Source organism: Bos indicus x Bos taurus, chromosome 11, assembly GCF_003369695.1.
Source record: "Bos indicus x Bos taurus breed Angus x Brahman F1 hybrid chromosome 11, Bos_hybrid_MaternalHap_v2.0, whole genome shotgun sequence".
In the NCBI taxonomy this organism is placed as follows: Eukaryota; Metazoa; Chordata; class Mammalia; order Artiodactyla; family Bovidae; genus Bos; species Bos indicus x Bos taurus.
In genome coordinates this window covers 13,123,015-13,144,428 of record NC_040086.1, presented here as the reverse complement: position 1 = coordinate 13,144,428, position 21,414 = coordinate 13,123,015, and the positions used below count along the sequence as shown (strand labels likewise).

The 21,414-nt window shown below is 38.6% G+C and overlaps 1 protein-coding gene across 5 annotated transcripts in view; it reads left to right on the top strand.

The window, feature by feature from the left end:
* The window catches only part of ZNF638 (zinc finger protein 638), a 90,719-nt gene that overhangs the window by 29,668 nt on the left and 39,637 nt on the right, over window positions 1-21,414 (top strand). For all 5 annotated transcript variants that reach the window (XM_027554935.1, XM_027554936.1, XM_027554933.1 and 2 more), the window contains 3 exons: window positions 829-951; window positions 20,688-20,746; window positions 20,965-21,017. In XM_027554935.1, the coding sequence (XP_027410736.1) occupies window positions 829-951; window positions 20,688-20,746; window positions 20,965-21,017 (235 nt within the window). The remainder of the gene's footprint in view (window positions 1-828; window positions 952-20,687; window positions 20,747-20,964; window positions 21,018-21,414) is intronic.

Below are 21,414 nucleotides of genomic sequence, written 5' to 3'. Positions count from 1 at the left end.
ACAACTGTTACTTGAGTTATGTAAATGTTTGGAATTGAATGAACAGGGTTCCTAGATACTGCTTTATATCCTTTACAACAGCACACTGTTTTTTTAGACGAGTACACTTTTCTTTGAAGGGCCAGATAATATTTTAGGTGTGGCATGTCATAGGATTTCAACTATTTTGCTCAGCTATACAACTCTGTTGTAGTACTTAACAGTTATAGATGATATATAAATGAATATGCATGGCTGTGTTCAAAAAAACTTATTTATAAAAAAACAGATGGCAGGCCATAGTTTGCCATTCATTGCTTTAGCACTTCAGTGAGGTGATGTTAAAAAAAAAGATTTTGTTTGTACAGTATTTTTTACATTTGAATTGTATTTCTGTAACTTACATAGTAAAGTTCTATAAACTCTACAAACCCTGGAGTAAACAGAACATGAAATTAGGATGTAAAACAAGGGAACATAGTTGGTATAATTTTCTTTGTTGCAAGAAACCTTAAAAAGTTCAAATTTAACGGCAGCTAGACTAGATCCTGCCTTCTTTCCTGTTGTTCAGTGAGCCCTGCCTTCCTGTTTCTTACTCTCTTATGATCTTGCCATGGACTGCTTCCTCCTTATCTTGGTAATGGTATAGAAATTCCATTAGGTTAAATGTCCATTTTGTGTGTGAAAACATCCTAAAGATCAGATTATACTTTAGCAAGAGGAAAAAGTGAAAGGAGGTAAAATCAACAGGACTTGAGGTAATTTCAGTTTTATATTCCACAAGGAAGTATTAAGTCAGAGAATTTTAAGGTAGATTTTTGACTTAAAGTATAATATGTTTCATTTTAGGCTTACTTGGAAATGGAATTTAAAGAAGCAATTACTGCAGTCATGGAGTACATTGAAACAACACCTCTTCTGATAAAAGGGAAAAGTGTGAAAGTATGTGTTCCAGGAAAGAAAAAGTCACAGGTAAACTGAATTTAGTTCTTACACAGTTCATTGTTGTTTAGTTTAATTTTTTTGAAGTATGTTATATACAGAGAAGTGCATAAAACTTAAAATGTTAAAAAAAAAAAAAAAACTTAAAATGTTAACTCCATAGACTGTGTATAAATTCACATACACTGAACTTAGCTTCGTGTATGCATGTGTCTGTGTATGTGTGTGTGTTAGTTGCTTATTCGTGTCTGACTCTTTATGACCCCATGGACTATAGCCCAGTGGGCTCCTCTGTCCATGGAACTCTTCAGACAAGAATACTGGAGTGGGTAACCATGCCCTCCTCTAGGGGATCTTGCCCACCCAGGGTCGAACCCACGTCTCATGTCTCCTGCATCAGCAGGTGGATTCTTTACCACTAGCAGCACCTGTGAAGTCCCATATGGGTTTCATCAGTTCAGTTCAGTTCAGTTCAGTCGCTCAGTCGTGTCTGACTCTTTGCGACCCCATGAATCGCAGCACGCCAGGCCTCCCTGTCCATCACCAACTCCTGGAGTTCACGCAGACTCACGTCCATCGAGTCAGTGATGCCATCCAGCCATCTCATCCTCTGTCGTCCCCTTCTCTTCCTGCCCCCAATCCCTCCCAGCATCAGAGTCTTTTCCAATGAGTCAACTCTTCGCATGAGGTGGCCAAAGTACTGGAGTTTCAGCTTTAGCATCATTCCTTCCAAAGAAATCCCAGGGCTGATCTCCTTCAGAATGGACTGGTTGGATCTCCTTGCAGTCCAAGGGATTCTCAAGAGTCTTCTCCAACACCACGGTTCAAAAGCATCAATTCTTCAGCACTCAGCCTTCTTCACAGTCCAACTCTCACATCCATACATGACCACAGGAAAAACCATAGCCTTGACTAGACGAACCTTCGTTGGCAAAGTAATGTCTCTTGCTTTTGAGTATGCTATCTAGGTTGGTCATAACTTTCCTTCCAAGGAGTAGGCGTCTTTTAATTTCATGGCTGCAGTCCCCATGGGTTTCATAAATGTTTGCTAATTCTGTTACATTGGTATTTTCCCCTACTGGATTGCTTGCCAAATGGCAAATTGCTTGCCACATTGTAAACAATTAAATGGTAAGCAATAGAGTAGGGGAAAATATGTAACAGAGTTAGCAAACATTTATGAAATCTCTGGCTAGGTCCAAACCACAACCTTGGCTACATCCTGCAAGCCCCTTGCATGTTTCAGTCACTTATTTGGAAATCAAACCACGTTAAGACTTACACATTTTCCTCATTCTTTGAAAGTTCTGTGTGGCATTACTTGGTATGAACATACCATGATTATTTTATCAGTTCCCTTGTGGATTGCTTTTTAGGTTATTTCTAGTTTTTCATTACTATAAACAGGACTTCAGGTAACTTTCTTGTATATGGCTTTCATAGGCCTTTATTATGCATTTTGAGATGATGGCTGTAGTGGACTTGCTGGGTACTAGGATATACTGTAATAAGAAATGTTGGATCACCTGTTAAATAGCTGTAACAATTCACAGTCTAATAATTTATGTGAGTGCAGGTGTCTCTCCATTATAAATGACATTTTATTATTTGCAGTTTTAAAATCCAGTATGTAAAAAATGGTATCTAGTTTTGATGATCATCTTTAATGTTGTGTTTGAATTGCATTTTTTTAAATGTGTTTATCTATTGTAGTTTCTGGATTTGCTATTCCCACAAGGTTTTCTATATATGTATAAGGTATTTTAAGTTGCTGGTCTGTTTCCTGTTTAGCGAAGTTGCTTTAGTGTTTGTTGCAAGCTGGTCTGCTGGTGCTAAATTAACTTAGCTTTTGTTGTTGTTGTTGTTGTTCAGTTGCTAAGTTCAGAAGCATGCCAGGCTTCCCTGTCTTTCACTGTCTCCTGGAGTTTGCTCAAATTCATGTCCATTGAGTTGATGATGATATCTAATCATCTCATCCTCTGCTGTCCTCTTTTCCTTTCCCTTTCAGTATTTCCCAGCATCAGGGTCTTTTCCAGTTGAGTTGGCTCTTTGCATCAGGTGGCGAAAGTATTGGAGCTTCATCTTCAGCACCTATTCTTCCATTGAATATTCAGGATTGATTTCCTTTAGAATTGACTGATTTGATCTTGCTGTCCAAGGGACTCTCAAGAATCTTCTCCAGCACAATTCAAAAGCATCACTTCTTCAGTGCTCAGCTTTCTTTATGATCCAACTTTCACATCCATACACGACTACTGGAAAAACCATAGCTTTGACAATACATACCTTTGTTGGCAAAGTGATGTCTGCTTTTTAATACACTGCCTAAGTTTGTCATAGCTTTCCTCTCAAGGAGCAAGAGTCTTTTAATTTCATGGCTACAGTCACTGCAGTGATTTTGCAGCCCAAGAAAATAAGATCTATCACTGTTTCCATTGTTTCCCCATCTGTTTGCCATGAAGTGATGGGACCAAATGCTTGATCTTAGTTTTTTGAATGTTGAGTTTCAATCCAGCTTTTTCACTCTCCTCTTTCACCCTCATCAAGAGGCTCTTTAGTTCCGCTTTACTTTCTGCCATTAAGAGTGGTGTATAATCTATATTTCTGAGTTTGTTGATATTTCTGCCAGCAGTCTTGGTTCCAGCTTATAATTCATCCAGCCCAGCATATAATTCATCCAGCCCAGCATTTCGCATGATGTACTCTACATATAAGTTAAGTAAGCAGAATGGCAATATACAGCCTTGTCATACTCCTTTCCTAACTTGGAACTGAACTGTTGTTCCATGTCTAGTTCTAACTGTTGCTTCTTGACCTGCATACAGGTTTCTCAGGAGACAGATGAGGTGGTCTGGTACTCCCATCTCATTAAGAATTTTCCACAGTTTGTTGTGATCCACTTAGTCAAAGGCTTTAGCATAGTCAGTGAAGCAGAATTAGAAGTTTTTCTGGAACTCCCTGTTTTTTCCATGATCCAGTGAGTGTTGACGATTTGATCTCTGGATCCTCTGCCTTTTCTAATCCCAGCTTGTACGTCTGGAAGTTTGCAGTTTAGGTACTGCTGAAGCCTACCTCGAAGAATTTTGAGCATAACCTTGCTAGCATGAGAAATGAATGTCTTAGCTTTTGCTTGTCTATAAAGCTTCTGATTTCTCCATCGAATCTGAAGGAGAGCTTTGCTGGGTAGAGTATTCTTAGTTGTAGGTGCCTCCCTTTCATCACTCTAAATATAATTGTGCCATTCCCTTGTGGCCTGCAGAGTTTATGCTGAGAAATCAGCTGATAATCTTATGGGTGTTCCCTTGTTTGTTATTTGCTTTTCCCTTGCTTCTTTGAATATTTTTTTTCTTTGTCTTTAGTTTTTCTCAGTTTGATTACTGTGTGTCTCACCATGTTCCTCCTTGGGTTTATCCTGCTTGGAACTCTCCTTCCTGGGACTCTATGTGGACTTGGATGACTTTTTCCTTTCCCATGTTAGGGAATTTTTCAGCTATTACACTAGTATTTTCTCAGGTCCTTTCTCCCTTCTCCATTTGGTACCCCTATAGTGTGAATGTTGGTGTGTTTAACGTTGTCCCAGAGTTCCCTTAGACTGTCTTCATTTCTTTTCATTCTTTTTTATTCTTTTCCATGGCAGTGATTGCGACCATTTTGCCTTCCGGGTCACTTATCCATTATCTGCCTCTCTTACTCCACTATTGATTCCTTCCAGTGTATTTTTCTCTGCAATTATTGTATTTTTTTTTTATCTCTGTCTGTTCTTTAGTTCTTCTGTATCTTCTTGCATCTTCTTGATCTGTGCCTCCATTCTTTTTCTGATATCATGTTTCATCTTCATCTTCACTGTCATTATTGTGAATTCTTTTTCCGGTAGTAGGTTGGCCATCTCTACTTCACTTAATTATTCTTCTGGGGTTTCATGTTTCCTTCTTCTATGACATATGACTCTTCTCTCATTTTCTCTAACTTTCTGTAACTGGTTTCCATTTCGTAGGCTACAAGATTGTAGTTCTTGCTTCTTCTGTTGCTCTCTGGTGTATGAGGCCATCTTAAGCGACTTGTGCAGGCTTTCTGATGAGAGAGGCTGGTTCCTCCCCTGCTGTAGACTGAGCTGCGTTTTGTCCCTCGCTTGGGCAGGGCCATGCTGAGGGAGACTTAAGTCTGCTCATGGGTGGGGTGTGTTCCTGTCCTGTTGGCTGTTTGGCTTTGAGGTGACCCACCACTGAAGTTTATAGGCTGTTTGGTGGAACTAATGTGGGCCTCTAGAAGGACTCATACCAATGAGTACTTTATAGAATTGCTGCTGCCAGAATCTTTGTTCTGCAGTGGGCTACAGCCATCCCTGCCTTTGCAAGATCTTCCTTTAGTAGGCAGGTGGGTCTGACCAAGTCTCTATGGGGTCCTGTTTTTTTCCCCTGAGTCCTGGTGCACACAAGACTTGTCTGCTCCTTTCCAAGAGTGGAGTTTGTGCTTCCTCCAGCCTTGTGGAATTCCTGCAGTCAAATCCTGCTGGCCTTCAAAACCCAATTCTCTAGGGACTCCTTCTCCTGTTACCAGACTCCAGACTGGAAGCCTGACATGGGGCTCAGAACTTCCAATCTTGTGGGATAACTTCTGTGGTTTAATTGTTTTCCCGTTTTGTGAGTTGCCCACCTGTTGAGTATGGGATTTGATTTTAACATGATTGCACCCCTCCTGCCATCTCATTGTGGCTTCTCTGTCTTTGGATGTAGGGCAATTTTTTTCTGGTAGGTTCCAGCCTTTTTTTTTGGTCACTGGTTCTTCAGCAGTTAGCTGTGAGTTCGGTGTTTTCCTAAGGAGGTGAGTTCATACCCTCTGCTCCACCAACTACAGTATTGACTTTAATTTATCTTTTTCAGTTTTTTTTAATTGAAGCATAATGTATTTACAGTGTTATACCAGTCTCTGCTGTACACAAAGTGACTCAGTTCAGTCGCTCAGTCGTGTCCGACCCCATGGACGGCAGCACACCAGGCCTCTCTGTCCATCACCAACTTCCAGAGTTTACTCAAACTCATGTCCATTGAGTCGGTGATGCCATCCAGCTATCTCATCCTCTGTCATCCCCTTCTCCTCCTGCCTTTAATCTTTCTAAGCATCAGGGTCTTTTCAAATGAGTCAGTTCTTTGCATCAGGTGGCCAAAGTATTGGAGTTTCAGTTTCAGCATCAGTCCTTCCAATGAATAATCAGGACTGATTTCCTTTAGGATGGACTGATTGGATCTCCTTGCAGTCCAAGGGACTCTCAAGAGTCTTCTCTAATACTGCAGTTCAAAAGCATCAATTCTTCACTGCTTAGCTTTATAGTCCAACTTTCACATCCATACATGACCACTGGAAAAACCATAGCTTTGACTAGATGGACCTTTGTTGGCAAAGTAATATCTCTGCTTTTTAATATGCTGTCTAGGTTGGTCATAACTGTTCTTCCAAGGAACAAGCATCTTTTAATTTCACGGCTGCAGTCACCACCTGCAGTGATTTTGGAGCCCCCCAAAATAAAGTCTGTCACTGTTTCCATTGTTTCCCCATCTATTTGCCATGAAGTGATGGGATCAGATGCCATGATCTTAGTTTTCTGAATGTTGAGTTTTAAGCCAACTTTTTCACTGTCCTCTTTCACCTTCATCAAGAGGCTTTTTAGTTCCTCTTCACTTTGTGCCATAAGGGTGGTGTCATCTGCATATCTGAGGTTATTGATGTTTCTCCCAGCAATCTTGATTCCAGCTTGTGCTTCTTCCAGCCCAGCGTTTCTCATGATGTACTCTGCATGTAAGTTAAATAAGCAGGGTGACAGTATATAGCCTTGACATACTCCTTTTCCTATTTGGAACCAGTCTGTTGTTCCATGTCCAGTTCTAACTGTTGCTTCCTGACCTGCATACAGGTTTCTCAAGAGGCAGGTCAGGTGGTCTGGTATTCCCATCTCCTGAAGAATTTTCCAGTTTGTTGTGATCCACACAGTCAAAGGCTTTGGCATAGTCAATTAAGCAAAGTAGATGTTTTTCTGGAACTCTCTTGCTTTTTTGATGATCCAACAGATGTTGGCAATTTGATCTCTGGTTCCTCTGCCTTTTCTAAAACCAGCTTGAACATCTGGAAGTTCACGGTTCACATATTGCTGAAGCCTGGCTTGGAGAATTTTGAGCATCACTTTACTAGCGTGTGAGATGAGTGCAATTGTGCAATAATTGGAGCATTATTTGGCATTGCCTTTCTTTGGGATTGGAATGAAAACTGACCTTTTCCAGTCCCATGGAACCGCTGAGTTTTCCAAATTTGCTGGCATATTGAGTGCAGCACTTTCACAGCATCGTCTTTCAGGATTTTAAATAGCTCAACTGGAATTCCATCACCTCCACTAGCTTTGTTCGTAGTGATGCTTTCTAAGGCCCACTTGACTTCACATTCCAGGATGTCTGGCTCTAGGTGAGTGATCACACCATCGTGATTATCTGGGTCGTCAAGATCTTGTGGTGTTCTCTTGTGTTGCTGGAAGAGTGACTCAGTTATTCTCTTATATTCTTTTCCATCATGGTTTATCACAAGATATTGTATTCTCTGTGATGTACGTTAGGACCTTATTGTTTATCCACTCTAAATGTGATAATTTGCATCTACCAACCCCGTACTCCCAGGCCATCCCTCTCCCTCCCCCCTCCACCTTGTCAACCCCAATTCTGTTCTCTGTGTCTAAAAGTCTTTCCATTTTACAGATAGGTTCATTTGTGCCATATTTTAGATTCCACCTGTGTGATATCAGGTGATAATTGTTTTTCTCTTTCTGACTTAACTTCACTTAGTGTGATAATGTCTATAGTTGCATCCACGTTGCTGCACTTGGCATTTCATTTTTATGACTGAGTAGTATTCCACTGTATTTATACCATATCTTTGTCCATTTATCTGTTGGTGGAAATTTAGGTTGTTTTTGTGTTTTGGTTCTTGTGAATAGTGCTGCTATGAACATAGGCGTTCATGTGTCTTTTTGAATTACAGTTTTGCCTGGATGTATTCCCAAGATTGCTGGATTATATGGTAATTCTATTCTTAGGTTTCTGAGGAACCTTCTTTTTGTTTTGCATTGTAGCTGTACCAGCTTACATTCCCATCAGCAGTGCAGGAGATTTCTCTTCTCCACATCCTCTCCACATCCTCTCCAGCATTTGTTACTTATAGACTTTTTAATCATGATCATTCTGGCTGCTGTGAGATTGTACCTCATTGTAGTTCTGATATGCATTTCTGTAATGTGATGTTGAGCTTCTTTTCATGTGCTTACTGACTATTTGTATATCTTTGGAAAAATATCTGTTGAGGTGGAGAATTAACTATTAAGATCTTTTGCCCATTTTTTGATTGGGTTGTTTGTTTTTTTGTTCTTGAGTTATATAAACTATTTGTATATTTTGGAGTTAAGCACTTGTTGGTCCTATCATTTATAGAAATTTTCTCCCACTCCATATCTTGTCTTCATTTTTTGTTGTTTTTGTTGGGTTTTTCTTATAGTTTTCTTTGCTATGCAAAAGCTTGTAAGTTTTATTAGCTCCAATTTGTGTTTTTTTTTTTTTTTCTTTTTCTTTTTATATCTATTGCCTTGGGAGACTAAGCTAAGAAAAACGTTGGTACCATTTGTATCAGAATGTTTTTGCTATGCTCTATTTTAGGAGTTTTATAGTGTTAAATAAAACTAGACACTGAAGGTGGCAGAGCAGAAGGATATGAACTCACCTTACAAAAACGCCAAAATATGTTTTAAGTCTTTAAGCCATTTTGAGTTCATGTCTGTGTGTTGTGAAAGGGTATGTTCTAACTTCGTTTTTTACATGCAGCTGTCCAACTTTCCCAGCACCACTTGCTGAAGAGACTGTCTTTTTCCCATTGTTTATTCTTGCTTTGTTCATTGGAGATTGACTGTAATTGTATAGGTTTATTTCTGGGCTCTCTATATTGTTCCAGTCATTTGCATGTCTGTTTTTGTACCAGGTGCAAACTGTTTTGTTTACTGTAGCTTTGTAGTATTGTCTGAAGTCTGGGAGAGTTATGCTTCCTGCTTTTCTTTTTTTTCCCCCCTGACAATTGCTCTGGCAATTGTGGGTCTATGGTTCCACATAAATTTTTGGATTATTTTACTTCTGTGAAAAAATGTCATGAGGGGGTAATATGATAGGGATCACATTAAAATCTGTAGATTTTTCTGGAGAGTATTTCCATTTTAACAGTGTTCTTTCAATTCAAGAGCATGGGCTATTTTTCTGTTTCTTTGAATCTTCTTTTATTTCTTAATATTTTATAACTCTCAGCATGTAAGTTTTTCACTTCCTTGCTCAAGTTTATTCCTAGGTTTTTAAATTTTTTTGGTGAAACTTTTTTTCTCGTGGAAGGTTTCTTTTTTTTTTTTTTCGGTTTATTTATTTTTAATTGGAGGATAATTGCTTTACAGTATTGTGTTTGTTTCTGACATATATCTTTTGGTGAGATTTTAAAGGACATTCTCTTTCTGATATTTCATTGTTACTGTGAAGGGAATGCAACCAATTTCTGAATGTTAATCTTGTATCCTACTACTTTGCTGAATTCATTTATTAGATCTGTTCGTTTTTATGTATAGTTCTTAGGGCTTTCTATATATGTATCATGTCACCTGCATATAGTAACAATTGTACCTCCTCCCTTCCAATTTGGATCCTTTTTATTTGTTACGTAATAGGAGTTTTTATCTTGAATGGATATTGAATGCTTTTTCTGCATCTGTTGAGATGATCATGTGGTTTTTGACTTGTTACTGTGATGTGTTACGTTGATTTGTGTATATGTTGAACGATACTTGTGAACCTGGGATGAATCCCACTTGGTCGTGTTATGTATGCATCAATGATACTGACCTGTAATTTTCTTTTTTGGTGGTTTCTTCCTCTGGTTTTGGTATTAGAGTGATGGTGGCTTTATAGAATGTCTTTGAGACTGTTCTCTCTCCTTCAATCTTCTATATTCTTCTTTGAGAGAATTTGCCTATGATGCCCTCTGGTCCTGGGCTTTTTTTGTATTGGAAGTTCAGTTTTGTTTACCCTCTGAAAGAACCAGCTCTTGATTTTGTTGACTTTTTTTCCCTATTCCTAATCTCTATTTTATTTCTCCCCTACCCCCATCTTTATTTCCTTCCTTCTTCTGACTTTAGGTTGTTTGTTTATTTTTTTTTTTAATTCTTTTGTGTAGTAGATTAGGCTTTTTACTTGGGATATTTTTCTTGTTTTTGATGAAGACCTGTTATCACTATGAACTGGTCTCTAAGAACTGCTTTTGCTGGATTGCATAGGGCTTCCCTGGTAGCTCAGACCGTAAAGCGTCTGCCTACAATGTGGGAGACCCGGGTTTGATCCCTGGGTCGGGAAGATCCCCTGGAGAAGGAAGTGGCAACCTACTCCAGTACTCTTGCCTGGAAAATCCCATGGATGGAGGAACCTGGTGAGCTACAGTCCATGGGGTCCCAAAGAGTCGGACACGACTGAGCGGCTTCACTTCACATAGATTTTCTATGGTTGTGTTGTTGTTTGTCTCACGGTACTTTTTAATTTCCTTATTGAACCTTTTTTTTTTTTTTTTAAGTAGCATGTTATTCAGTCTCCATGTAATCTTTTTTTTTTTCTTGTTTCCTGTGGTTGATTTCTCGTTTCATGCCATTGTGATCGGAGAAAATGCTTGAAATAATATCTGTACCCTTAAATTTGTTTAGGTTAGTTTTGTGCCCCAGGACATGTGGTCAATCCTAGAAAATGTGTGTGCACTTGAAAAATATGTATATTCTGTGGGGTTTTTTTGGATGCAGTGTCCTGAAAATACCTATTAAGTTTTACTTTTCTGTTGTAACATTTGGGACTTCTGTTGCATTTTGATTCTCTGTCTGGAAAATCTCTCCACTGATGTGAGCTGGGTGTTACTTTCCTACTATTGTCTTCCTGCTGATTTCTCCCTTCATATCTGTTAGTTATTTATGTATTTGGGTGCTCTTAAATTATGTGCATATTTGTTGATGAGTGTAAAATCTTCCTCTTGTATTGATCCTTTTATCATTATATAGTGTCCTTTATCTTTGTAGCCTTTGCTTTAAAATCTGTTTTGTCTGATATGAGTATTGCAAGTCCTGCTTTCTTTATTTTTGCATGAGATATCTTTTTCCATGCCTTCACTTTCAATCTGTATGTGTCCTTTGCCTTAAGGTGGATCTCTTGTAGGCAGAATATGGTAGGCTTTTATTTTTTAATCCAGTCTGTCACTCTTTTATTTTTTTTTTTAATTTTACACATGATAGTGTATATCCCCTCTTCGGTTTTAAAAATTAATTAATTTTTGGCTGTGCTGGGTCTTTGTTGTGTGTGGGCTTCTCACTGTGGTTTCTTCTTTTGTTGCTGAGCACAGGCTTTATGGGTTTGGGTTCAGTAGTTGTGGCACACAGACTCGTTAGTTGTGGGGCCAGGCTTACTTGCTCTGTGGCATTTGCAATCTTCTAGCACCAGCGATCGAACTCGTGTCTACTTCATTGGCAAGCAGATTCTTATCCAGTACTCCACTAGGGAAGTCCTACTCTATGTCTTTGGATTGGAGTATTGACATTTAAAGTAATTATTGATTCATGTATTTATTTCTATTTCTTTTTTTTTTCCTTTAAAAATTTTGTTGAAATATAGTTGATTTACACTTTTCATTAAAAAAAAATGTTGAAGTGTAGTTGATTTACATATTGCCACACCAAACTGTATTTTCCAGTTGATTCTTTTCTTCTTCCCTTTTACTTTTTGTGATTTGATCATTTCCTTTTATTCTGCCTCTCCCTTCTGGCCTGCAGTATTTCTGTATTGAAGTCAACTGATAGCCTTCTGGAGGTTCCCTAGTAATGAACTCTGTTTTTATTTTGCTGCCTTTAGAGTTCTCTCTTTATTTTTAACTTTTGCCATTTTTATTATGTCTTGGAGTAGGTCTATTTGGGTTCATCTTGTTTGGGACCTTCTGTGCTTCCCGTATCTGGATATGTTTCCTTCTTTAGGTTTGGGAAATTTGCAGCCATAATTTCTTCAAATACATTTTCAGTCCCCTTTTTTCTTTCTTTTTCTTCAATCTCTGCATAGACTGGCCTGCTTTATATTATTACCCCATAGGTCTCTTATATTGCCTTTTTTTTTTCATTTGGCTTTCTGTCTGCTCTTTTGATTGGGTGCTTTCCATTAGTCTGTCTTCTAGGTCACTTATTCTTTCTTCTGCATTATTCATTTTGCTATTTACTGCCTTGAGCTCAGCTTTCATCTTGACAAATGAATTTTTAGATTTTACTTAGCTCCTTTTCACAGTTTCTAGTTCTTTTTTAATAATAATCTGTATTTCTCTCGATAGCCTTTCTTAATTCCTTCAGTATTTTCATTATCTCCTTTTTCAACTCAGTGTCTTTTAGACTGAAGAGTTTTGTTTCATTGTTCCTTCAGGGAAATATTCTTGATATTTTAACTGAGAGTGGTTTCTCTGCTTCTCATTTTCCTTGTACTTCTCTTAGTCCAAGAGTTTAGGAGAAACAACTGTCTCATGTTGTCTTAGAGGGCTATTTATAAGCAGGAACATCCCCGTATAGCTTTTTTGGGTTTTAATATTTTTTTGGTGTGAAGGCCGGTTTTGATTTGGATGCTTGCTGTCTCTTTCGTCAGCATGTGCTGGTTGTTACCACCTTGATAAGGGGTATGCAAGTGCACAGATGCTCGACTGATGTAGGTTCCCAGGAAGGTGGGGGCTGCAGTTGTGTTCCTCTGCAGTGACAGTGTTATTCTGCAAACCCCCAGAGAGGTGGGGGCAGTGGTTGGCATTGGGTCATGAAACCCTTGGCAGCAGAGGCAGGCCTCACATGCTCCCAGGGAAGTTGACCCTGAGTGCGGACTCACAGCAGTGGCAAGCCATGCAAGTTCCTGGAAAGGTGGGGCATTGACTTACAGATTGTTTGTGGAACTCTTGGCAACGGCATTGGCACCAGTCTGTGCCTACCCCTGGAATCTGAGATGGCAGCTATGACTTGCACCCAGCCCTGGAGTTTGTGTGGGCCGCCTATGAGCATATGGAGAAAGAAGCTTCTGTGACACCCCTCTCCTCTTGCGCCCCCTCACAGTGGTCCCTTGTCTCTCTGAAGAACCTGGGCTTCTTCTTGGACTCCCATCAGTTGTGGTGTACTACCTCGTAGCCCCTTCAGACTGTCTTCACACAGCCAACTCCAGTCCTGTCCGTTGGGCCTGACCTCCAAAGCCCAAGCCTCAGGACACAAGCTCCACCTGCCCTAGTGGTTGAATGGACAAGCATCTTAGGCTGTGGGGAGCTGACCAGCATCAGCAGTCTGTTCAGGTTTCCCTTGGCTTTGTCCTCTGCACCTCTGTCGCTGAGCTCTCCTCTGAGGCTGTATTTCCCCCCCTCTCTGTTACAGCTGATCTCATCAGTGAGGGGACTTCCCAGTGTGCAGAAGCCTTTTCCTCTTTCACAGCTCCCTCCCAGAGGCACAGGTCCTGTCCTGATTTCCTTTCTTTATTTTCTCTATTCTTTTGCCCTTCCCTGTTATGTGGAGATTTTCATGCTCCTTTGGAAGTCTGTCTTCTGGTATTGTTCAGTAGATGTTCTTTGTAAGTTGGTCTACATGTGGATGTACTTCTGATGAATATGTGGGAGGAGAGCACTGCATCCTGTTTCTCACAGTTTTCTATTGGGTTATTTGCCTTTAAAAAATTTTTCATCTGAGGGTGTTCATTATCCTAAGAAACTAATTTTGTATTATACATGAGAAGTATTTTCTTTTAGAATGTTGCTTATATGATACGTAAAGTTTTTTTAATTTTGGTGCACTCCAGTTTTACTGCCTTTTTACTCTTAATGGCTTTTTTCTTTTATTTTAGAAGACCTTTATACCAATGCCAGAAAGATATATTTCCATTATGTTTTAAATCTATTATTTGTGATACAGTGTGTGAATGATATGACTGTTTGCAAAATGGGTAACCAATTAACCCAACACTATTTATGCCTCATTTGTCTTTCCTCATTGATTTGTAAAGCTGTCTTGTGTATAAACTACCTTATACACATAGAGCTGTTTCAGTCTGTTAATTTTCATATGAATGCTATGTAGTTTAAATTTTTCTAACTATAGTTTTATAATACTTGCTATTTTTCTAATAGAATCATTTTTCTTTGTTTTCTCCTTCCATGTATTTTTGCTTAATCTTAAACATTTACTCCTACATATTAGATTTAAAATCCGTTTGTTCTCTAAAAAACCTTAATGAGCGTTTAATTGGTACTGTACAGAATTTGTATTGATGTATTTACAGTACTAAATCTTGCTGTCCAAAAACAGGTTTTATTCCTTCATTTATTTAGGTTTCATTTTGTGTCCCTCAGCGAGTTTTTACATTTTTTTCCCATAACGTTCATTTGTATGTTTCCATAACATGCATTTTGGAAGAAGTGTTAATTTTTATTTATTTGTATATGTCATAAATATTCTTTCAATTGCTATTAAAAGAGTTTTATTTTTTATGTTTTCTGGTTAGTTATTATTGGAGTAACCCATCATTCTGGTTTACTAATATTAGGTACATACATGCCCATCTCATTGTCCCATTGTGTTAATTTGAATAATTATTACATGGTGACCGTTGTCATTACCAATTTAGAATTTCTTTCATTTTCAGTTAACAGAAAACTTCTCCAATGGTTTATTAAACAAATAAGAGGTTTATTTATCTTACAACAGGAAATTGGCTGGTGGGTGATCTGTGGCTGATACAACAGCTCTAAAATATCTTCAGGAACCCAGCCTTTTGATTTTTCTAATTCACTGTCATTAGCATGTACTTTTTCATCCTTTTTGTAAGATGGTTGTTGTACCTTCTGGTATTATTTCAATCTTTCAAACAGAAAGAAAGGAATGTGTCAGGAACACAATGAATTTTTAGTGTCCCTCTACCCCCCACACACACTCCCAAGAAGGAGGAGTTCCCCAGCAACTTCCACCTACTTTTGATTTATCAGAACTGTGACACATATCCTCCTCTATTGCAGAGAAGAATAAGGGGAAGCAAGAACTGAATGCATAATTTAATAATTTAAACTTTATTTTGAGACATTTAAATGTTATTCAAAGTTTTCAGCAGGGCTTTGACAGTGAAATCGATGGATTTGAAAGATTCATCAGGAAGTGATCTGCAGAATGAATTAGTAGGGCAGATGACTCTGAAGGCAAAGAAAGCTTAGCATATTGATTAAAGGAAAGAAGAGAAAAGATCACTGAAATCCAGTTAGAGCACTCATCTAGACAAGCAGACTACTCTAACAGTTTGGGGTAGGTTAGTAACCTTGAGAATAGAAAGAAGAAATAGCTTTTATACCATTGACTCTCAAGCAGGACTAGCTGATGATTAAAGTTTTAAATGTGAGATCAATATTCTTTAATTCTAAAATGTTTAATCTGGGAAAACGACTGAGTAGTGATATATTTAGGGTATTATAGTATTTCAAACAGATTAAAATAATTCTCTTAGATGACTTTTTTATAAGGTTGGTAAGGCAGCAGTGTAAGTTGAATAGTTCAGTCATTAACTGTTTTTGATTTTCATAGTAAAGAATGGCCTAAGTATCAGCACTGAAAACTAGAAAACATGCCATCTACCTGTCACAAACATTGATGTTCTTCAGTTAAATATGGTTTGAGTGGTGCTGAATTAAAGCCTTTGAAGATTTACTCATGACCTCTCTCTTGTGGTTGACCAGAGGGAACCCCCAACAGAACTCTGGTTATGGCTTCTTCAAGGTTAGAAGTTTATGGGGCAATCTTTTGGCCTGTTACCACAGGGGAAGACATTAAGTTTTCCTGTCAGAGCAAGCACAAAATAGACTGGAAACTCAAACTAGGAAAAAGAATGTCAGCCTTATAGCTTTCTTGGTCTACACCTTAATTTTGGCATGAATAGTTAAAACCATGACAAAACCTTTCTGCCTACATTTGATGTTTCATGTTAGGACTGCCTTGGACTCTGTGATTCAGAAAATACTCTCTTCATTTTGCTACTTTTCGGAATCAGTAATAAAATGTTAGAGAAAAGATAAAAACTTTCTACAGCCCTGTATTACACCTGAAGGATTAAAGTATGGTTCTGCACAGTTCTGGTGACAAACCTTGTCTAACAAATAACCATGTGTTTAATTACAAGCCAGCATAGACATGAGTCTTTAACAATGATTCTTAACCAGTCTGCTAAAAGCAAGCATTCTTCTTTTCCAGAAAAATTGGCACATGTTGGTACTCAGAATTTTCCTTAAGGAAGCAGGAGCTCTTGATACAGAAAAAAATATAATCAGAGTTTTCAACAGACAGAAGGACCTTTGCAGTTATAAAATAGTGCTATGGCTCTTCAAGAAAACAAAACAGAAAAAACAAGACTTAAAAAACTCAGATTTACTGGTTTCAGCAAGATTCATGGTGACCATTACATCTAAAACCTAGAGCAAGCAGTTAGCTTAGATTTAAGAAGACTGCATGGAGAACAAAAACAATGCCATGAAGCAGTGCACAGTGGTTTGAGCATTATGGAAAGTCTGATTAATAACAGATAAAACTGAGGATATACAATCAGTTCAGAAGAGAGTTTAGTTTCATTTTAATTCAAAAATTATTTCTTGGGACTTCCTGGTGGTCCAGTGACTAAGACTTTATGCTTCCATTGCAGGGGGGTGTGGGTTTGATCCCTGATCAGGGAACTAGCTCCCACATGTGACAACTAAAAGTTTGTGTGTTGCAACTAAGAACCAGCACAACCCAATAAATAAATATTTAAGGAAAGAACTATTTCTTAAACATCTTTTGTATGTCAGCCATTGTGGTACATGCAGAAGATGCATTAATGAACAAGGCAAATATGCTTCCATCCTTCTTAGAACTTAACAGTCTATTAGTAAAGGTTAAAAGGTCTAAAATAATGAAGAGGAAAGTCATGGTGGATGCATCTAAGAGACCCAGTCTGCATATAACTAGGATTACAGAAAGAAGATATCACTTAAAAACTGGTGAAGATGTTAAGTTTCATAGTTATAAAGGTGAAAGCCCTAGTGATCCAGGCAGAAACTGTGTAAATGTAAAAAGAGGTAGACCAGCCTTAGATAGCCAAGCAAGTCATTCTCAAGGTTGAGTGAGAAAAAGATTGATTCATTGTAATTTATTATGTGGATTTCAAGTCAAATAATCAAGTTGTATGCTAGGACAGTATTCTCAGACATATATGGGTTCAAAGAACCTTTCATCTATATGTATTTCCTAAAATATAATTATCAAAATGAAGAACTTAAGAAATGGGGAAGTTATGATATAAAACGGTGATTGCACCAGGCTTCTCTGGTGGCTCAGTGGTAAAAAATCCATCTGTGAATGCAGAAGATGGAGGTTTGATCCCTGGGTCATAAAGATCCCCCAGAGAAGGAAATTGCAACTCACTCCAGTATTCTTGCTTGGGAAATGCCATGGACAGAGGAGCTGGGTGGGCTACAGTCCATGGGATCGCAAGAGTTGGACACGGTTTAATGACTAAACAACAGAGAGTAATAAAACCATTTAAACATAGAATGCATGTATGCTCAGTCGTTTCTGACTCTTTGCTACCCCATGGACTGTAGCCCACCAGGCTCCTCTGTCTGTGGTATTTCCCAGGCATGAATACTGAAGTGGGTTGCCATTTCTTCCTCCAGGGGATCTTTCTGGTCCAGGGATCAAACCTGAGTCTTTTGGATCTCCTAAATTGGTAGGCAGATTTTTTTTTTTTTTTTAAATCACTGAGACACCTGGGAAACCCATTTAAACAGGATAAAACACAAATAGTTGTATCTTTATAAAATAGTATAAATTGTTTAAAAAAATTAAAAACAATAACTTTGTCTTAAAATAATGTCATCAAAATTAGCATGTAAGCCAAGGTGTAAGGGCTTTTAAATTTATAAGAAGAAATCAATAGTTTCATATTTCTTTTGAAATTGGAGATACCCATTGAAAATGAAAGTGAAGTCGCTCAATCGTGTCTGACCTTTGCGACCCCATAGACTGTAGCCTACCAGGCTCCTCCGTCCATGGGATTTTCAAGGCAAGAGTACTAGAGTGGGGTGCCATTTCCTTCTCCAGAGGATCTTCCTGACCCAGGGATCAAACCCGGGTCTCCTACATTGTAGGCAGACGCTTTACCATCTGAGCCACCAGGGAAGCCTATTACCCATTAGTAGAATATAAGTAGGAGGATGTTAAGTCACTTCAGTCATGTCCGACTCTGTGTGACCCCGTAGACAGCAGCCCACCAGGCTCCCCTGTCCCTAGGATTCTCCAGGCAAGAACACCGGAGTGGGTTGCCATTTCCTTCTCCAATGCATGAAAGTGAAGTCGCTCAGTCGTGTCTGACTCTTCCGACCCCATGGACTGCAGCCTACCAGGCTCCTCCGTCCATGGGATTTTTCAGGCAAGAGTACTGGAGTGGGGTGCCATCACCTTCTCCGAAGTAGGAGGATGAGTATCTTCTAAACTACTGGGGGTAAGGGAGATGTTGGGATAAAATCCCGTATGGCACAAAAATGCCTCCAAAGAACAGAAAACATAAAATGACAGCAATTATAAGTTCAAATCATTTTAACACATTTATTCAGTTCAGTTCAGTTGCTCAGTCATGTCCGACTCTTTGCGACCCCATGAGTCGCAGCACGCCAGGGCTCCCTGTCCATCACCAACTCCCGGAGTTCACCCAAACTCGTGTCCATCAAGTCAGTGATGCCATCCAGTCATCTCATCCTCTGTCGTCCCCTTCTCCTCCTTCCCCCAATCCCTCCCAGCATCAGAGTCTTTTCCAATGAGTCAACTCTTCGCATGAGGTGGCCAAAGTACTGGAGTTTCAGCTTTAGCATCATTCCTTCCAAAGAAATCCCAGGGCTGATCTCCTTCAGAATGGACTGGTTGGATCTCCTTGCAGTCCAAGGGACTCTGAAGGGTCTTCTCCAACACCACAGTTCAAAAGCATCAATTCTTCGGTGCTCAGCCTTCTTCACAGTCCAACTCTCACATCCATACATGACCACAGGAAAAACCATAGCCTTGACTAGACAGATTTTTGTTGGCAGAGTAATGTCTCTGCTTTTGAATAGGCTATCTAGGTTGGTCATAACTTTCCTTCCAAGGAGTAAGCGTCTTTTAATTTCATGGTTACAGTCACCATCTGCAGTGATTTTGGAGCCCCCCAAAATAAAGTCTGTCACTGTTTCCACTGTTTCTGCATCTATTTCCCACGAAATGATGGGACCAGATGCCATGATCTCAGTTTTCTGAATGTTGAGCTTTAAGAAAACTTTTCCATTCTCCTCTTTCATTTTCATCAAGAAGCTCTTTAGTTCTTCTTCACTTTCTGCCATAAGGGTGGTGTCATCTCCATATCTGAGGTTATTGATACTTCTCTTGGCAATCTTGATTCCAACTTGTGCTTCTTCCAGCCCAGCGTTTCTCATGATGTACATATAAGTTAAATAAGCAGAGTGACAGTATACAGCTTTGACGTACTCCTTTTCCTATTTGGAACCAGTCTGTTGTTCCATGTCCAGTTCTAACTGTTGCTTCCTGATCTGCATACAGGTTTCTCAAGAGGCAGGTCAGGTGGTCTGGTATTCCCATCTCTTTCAGAATTTTCCACAGTTTATTGTGATCCACACAGTCAAAGGCTTTGGCATAGTCAATAAAGCAGAAATAGATGTTTTTCTGGAACTCTTCTTGCTTTTTTGATGATCCAACAGATGTTGGCAATTTGATCTCTGGTTCCTCTGTCTTTTCTAAAACCAGCTTGAACATCTGGAAGTTCACGGTTCACGTATTGCTGAAGCCTGGCTTGGAGAATTTTGAGCATTACTTTACTAGCGTGTGAGATGAGTGCAATTGTGCAGTTATTGGATGTTCACTAATTGCCAAGCTTAAAGAGCAATGCACCTTTCAGTAAGGTAGTTATGGAAGGTCTCATTAAAAATGTGAAAAGGAAGTGAAGGTGTAAATTGTTCCTTGAATTGGGAGCATTCCAAACAGCAACTGCAGAAGACTTCCCAAGTCCATGCCTATGTAGTTTGTTTTGTTTTAGGAGTTTAAAGGGTGCTTGGGATTGAAAGTGGAGATGGCTGTAAAGAGATATGTAGTGATTTGGGGGTAAAGAATGGGTAAAATGAGTAGTGTAAACTTTTAAGTATTAGCTTTTTTTCTGAGTGTGATGAAAGGTTTTGAGTTTAGGAGTGGTAGTTATCAGTCTGGTTCTGTGTTAAAAATGGAGTGAGGGTGGTTGAAAAGCAAAGACAGAAGCAGAGACCATTATGAGTCTATTATAGTAATTAAAGCAAAAGATTGTGATAGATTGGACCAGAGTGATAGTAATTAGTATCAGAAATGGTATGGCACTATTAGAAATGTCTTTGAAAGATAGTGATAAGAAAATGCCAATAAGTGATAAAAGACAAGATATAAAATTACACTGTATAATCACAAGTTGAAAATATTTTATTTCTGTCTATAAATAGAAAAGGTAATTAGCATTTTTACTTCAGGGTAAGAAGGTTTTTATTTATGGTTGTATATGTGTGTAGATTTCATATGCTTTTGTGTATTTTGTATATTCCCTTTTATAATTTGAGAAGAGGCTTAAGGTTTTCAAAATATTTTTCTTTCATAGAACAAAGAGGTGAAGAAAAAGATGTCAGATTCAAAGAAAACATCTGCATCTACTTTAAAGTAAGTAATTCTATGATTTTCTGCATGAGAACAAATATACATATGAATTAAATTTTAAAAGTTTTGACAACTACATTTTTAATATATTTTAATCTCCCTGACTCAAATGGGACATCATTCTAATTGAATTATTTTAAACTTTTTTAGATATAAGCTTTGCATCTTTAGAAGATTTTGGTGTTAGAATTTCTTGGCTAATTTTTTTCTTCTTTTAATAGAAAAGATACAGATGCTTCCACAGCTGTTGAAACTGTGACTGCAGCTTCTGCTAGTAAGTTGTTCATTTACTACTCCTCCAATATGAGTATATTTTGTCAGTTTACTGGAAACTTCTTGCAGGATGATGCTAGGAAAATAGTATTCATTGTGCTTTAGTAGAAGGGATCCACATTGGCCCCTGTTTTAAGCTAGTGATCCACTGGAGAATGCCCATATTCTTCAGCCTTGCATAAATGAGCCCTTACCCTTTCCCCCAGATTACTTTTTCAGTCTCTTGTCACACACATGTATATTATGTTTCAGTTACTCAGAGCAGTTCATTTTCCAGCTGTTCTGTCCTATTTCATTTCACAGGTCTTTATACTGTCCATTCATGTAGAGTCATTGTCTAAATTACAGTTAACTTTACTTAGTAACAACCTGCTCCAGTATCCTTCCCTCTAGATCCC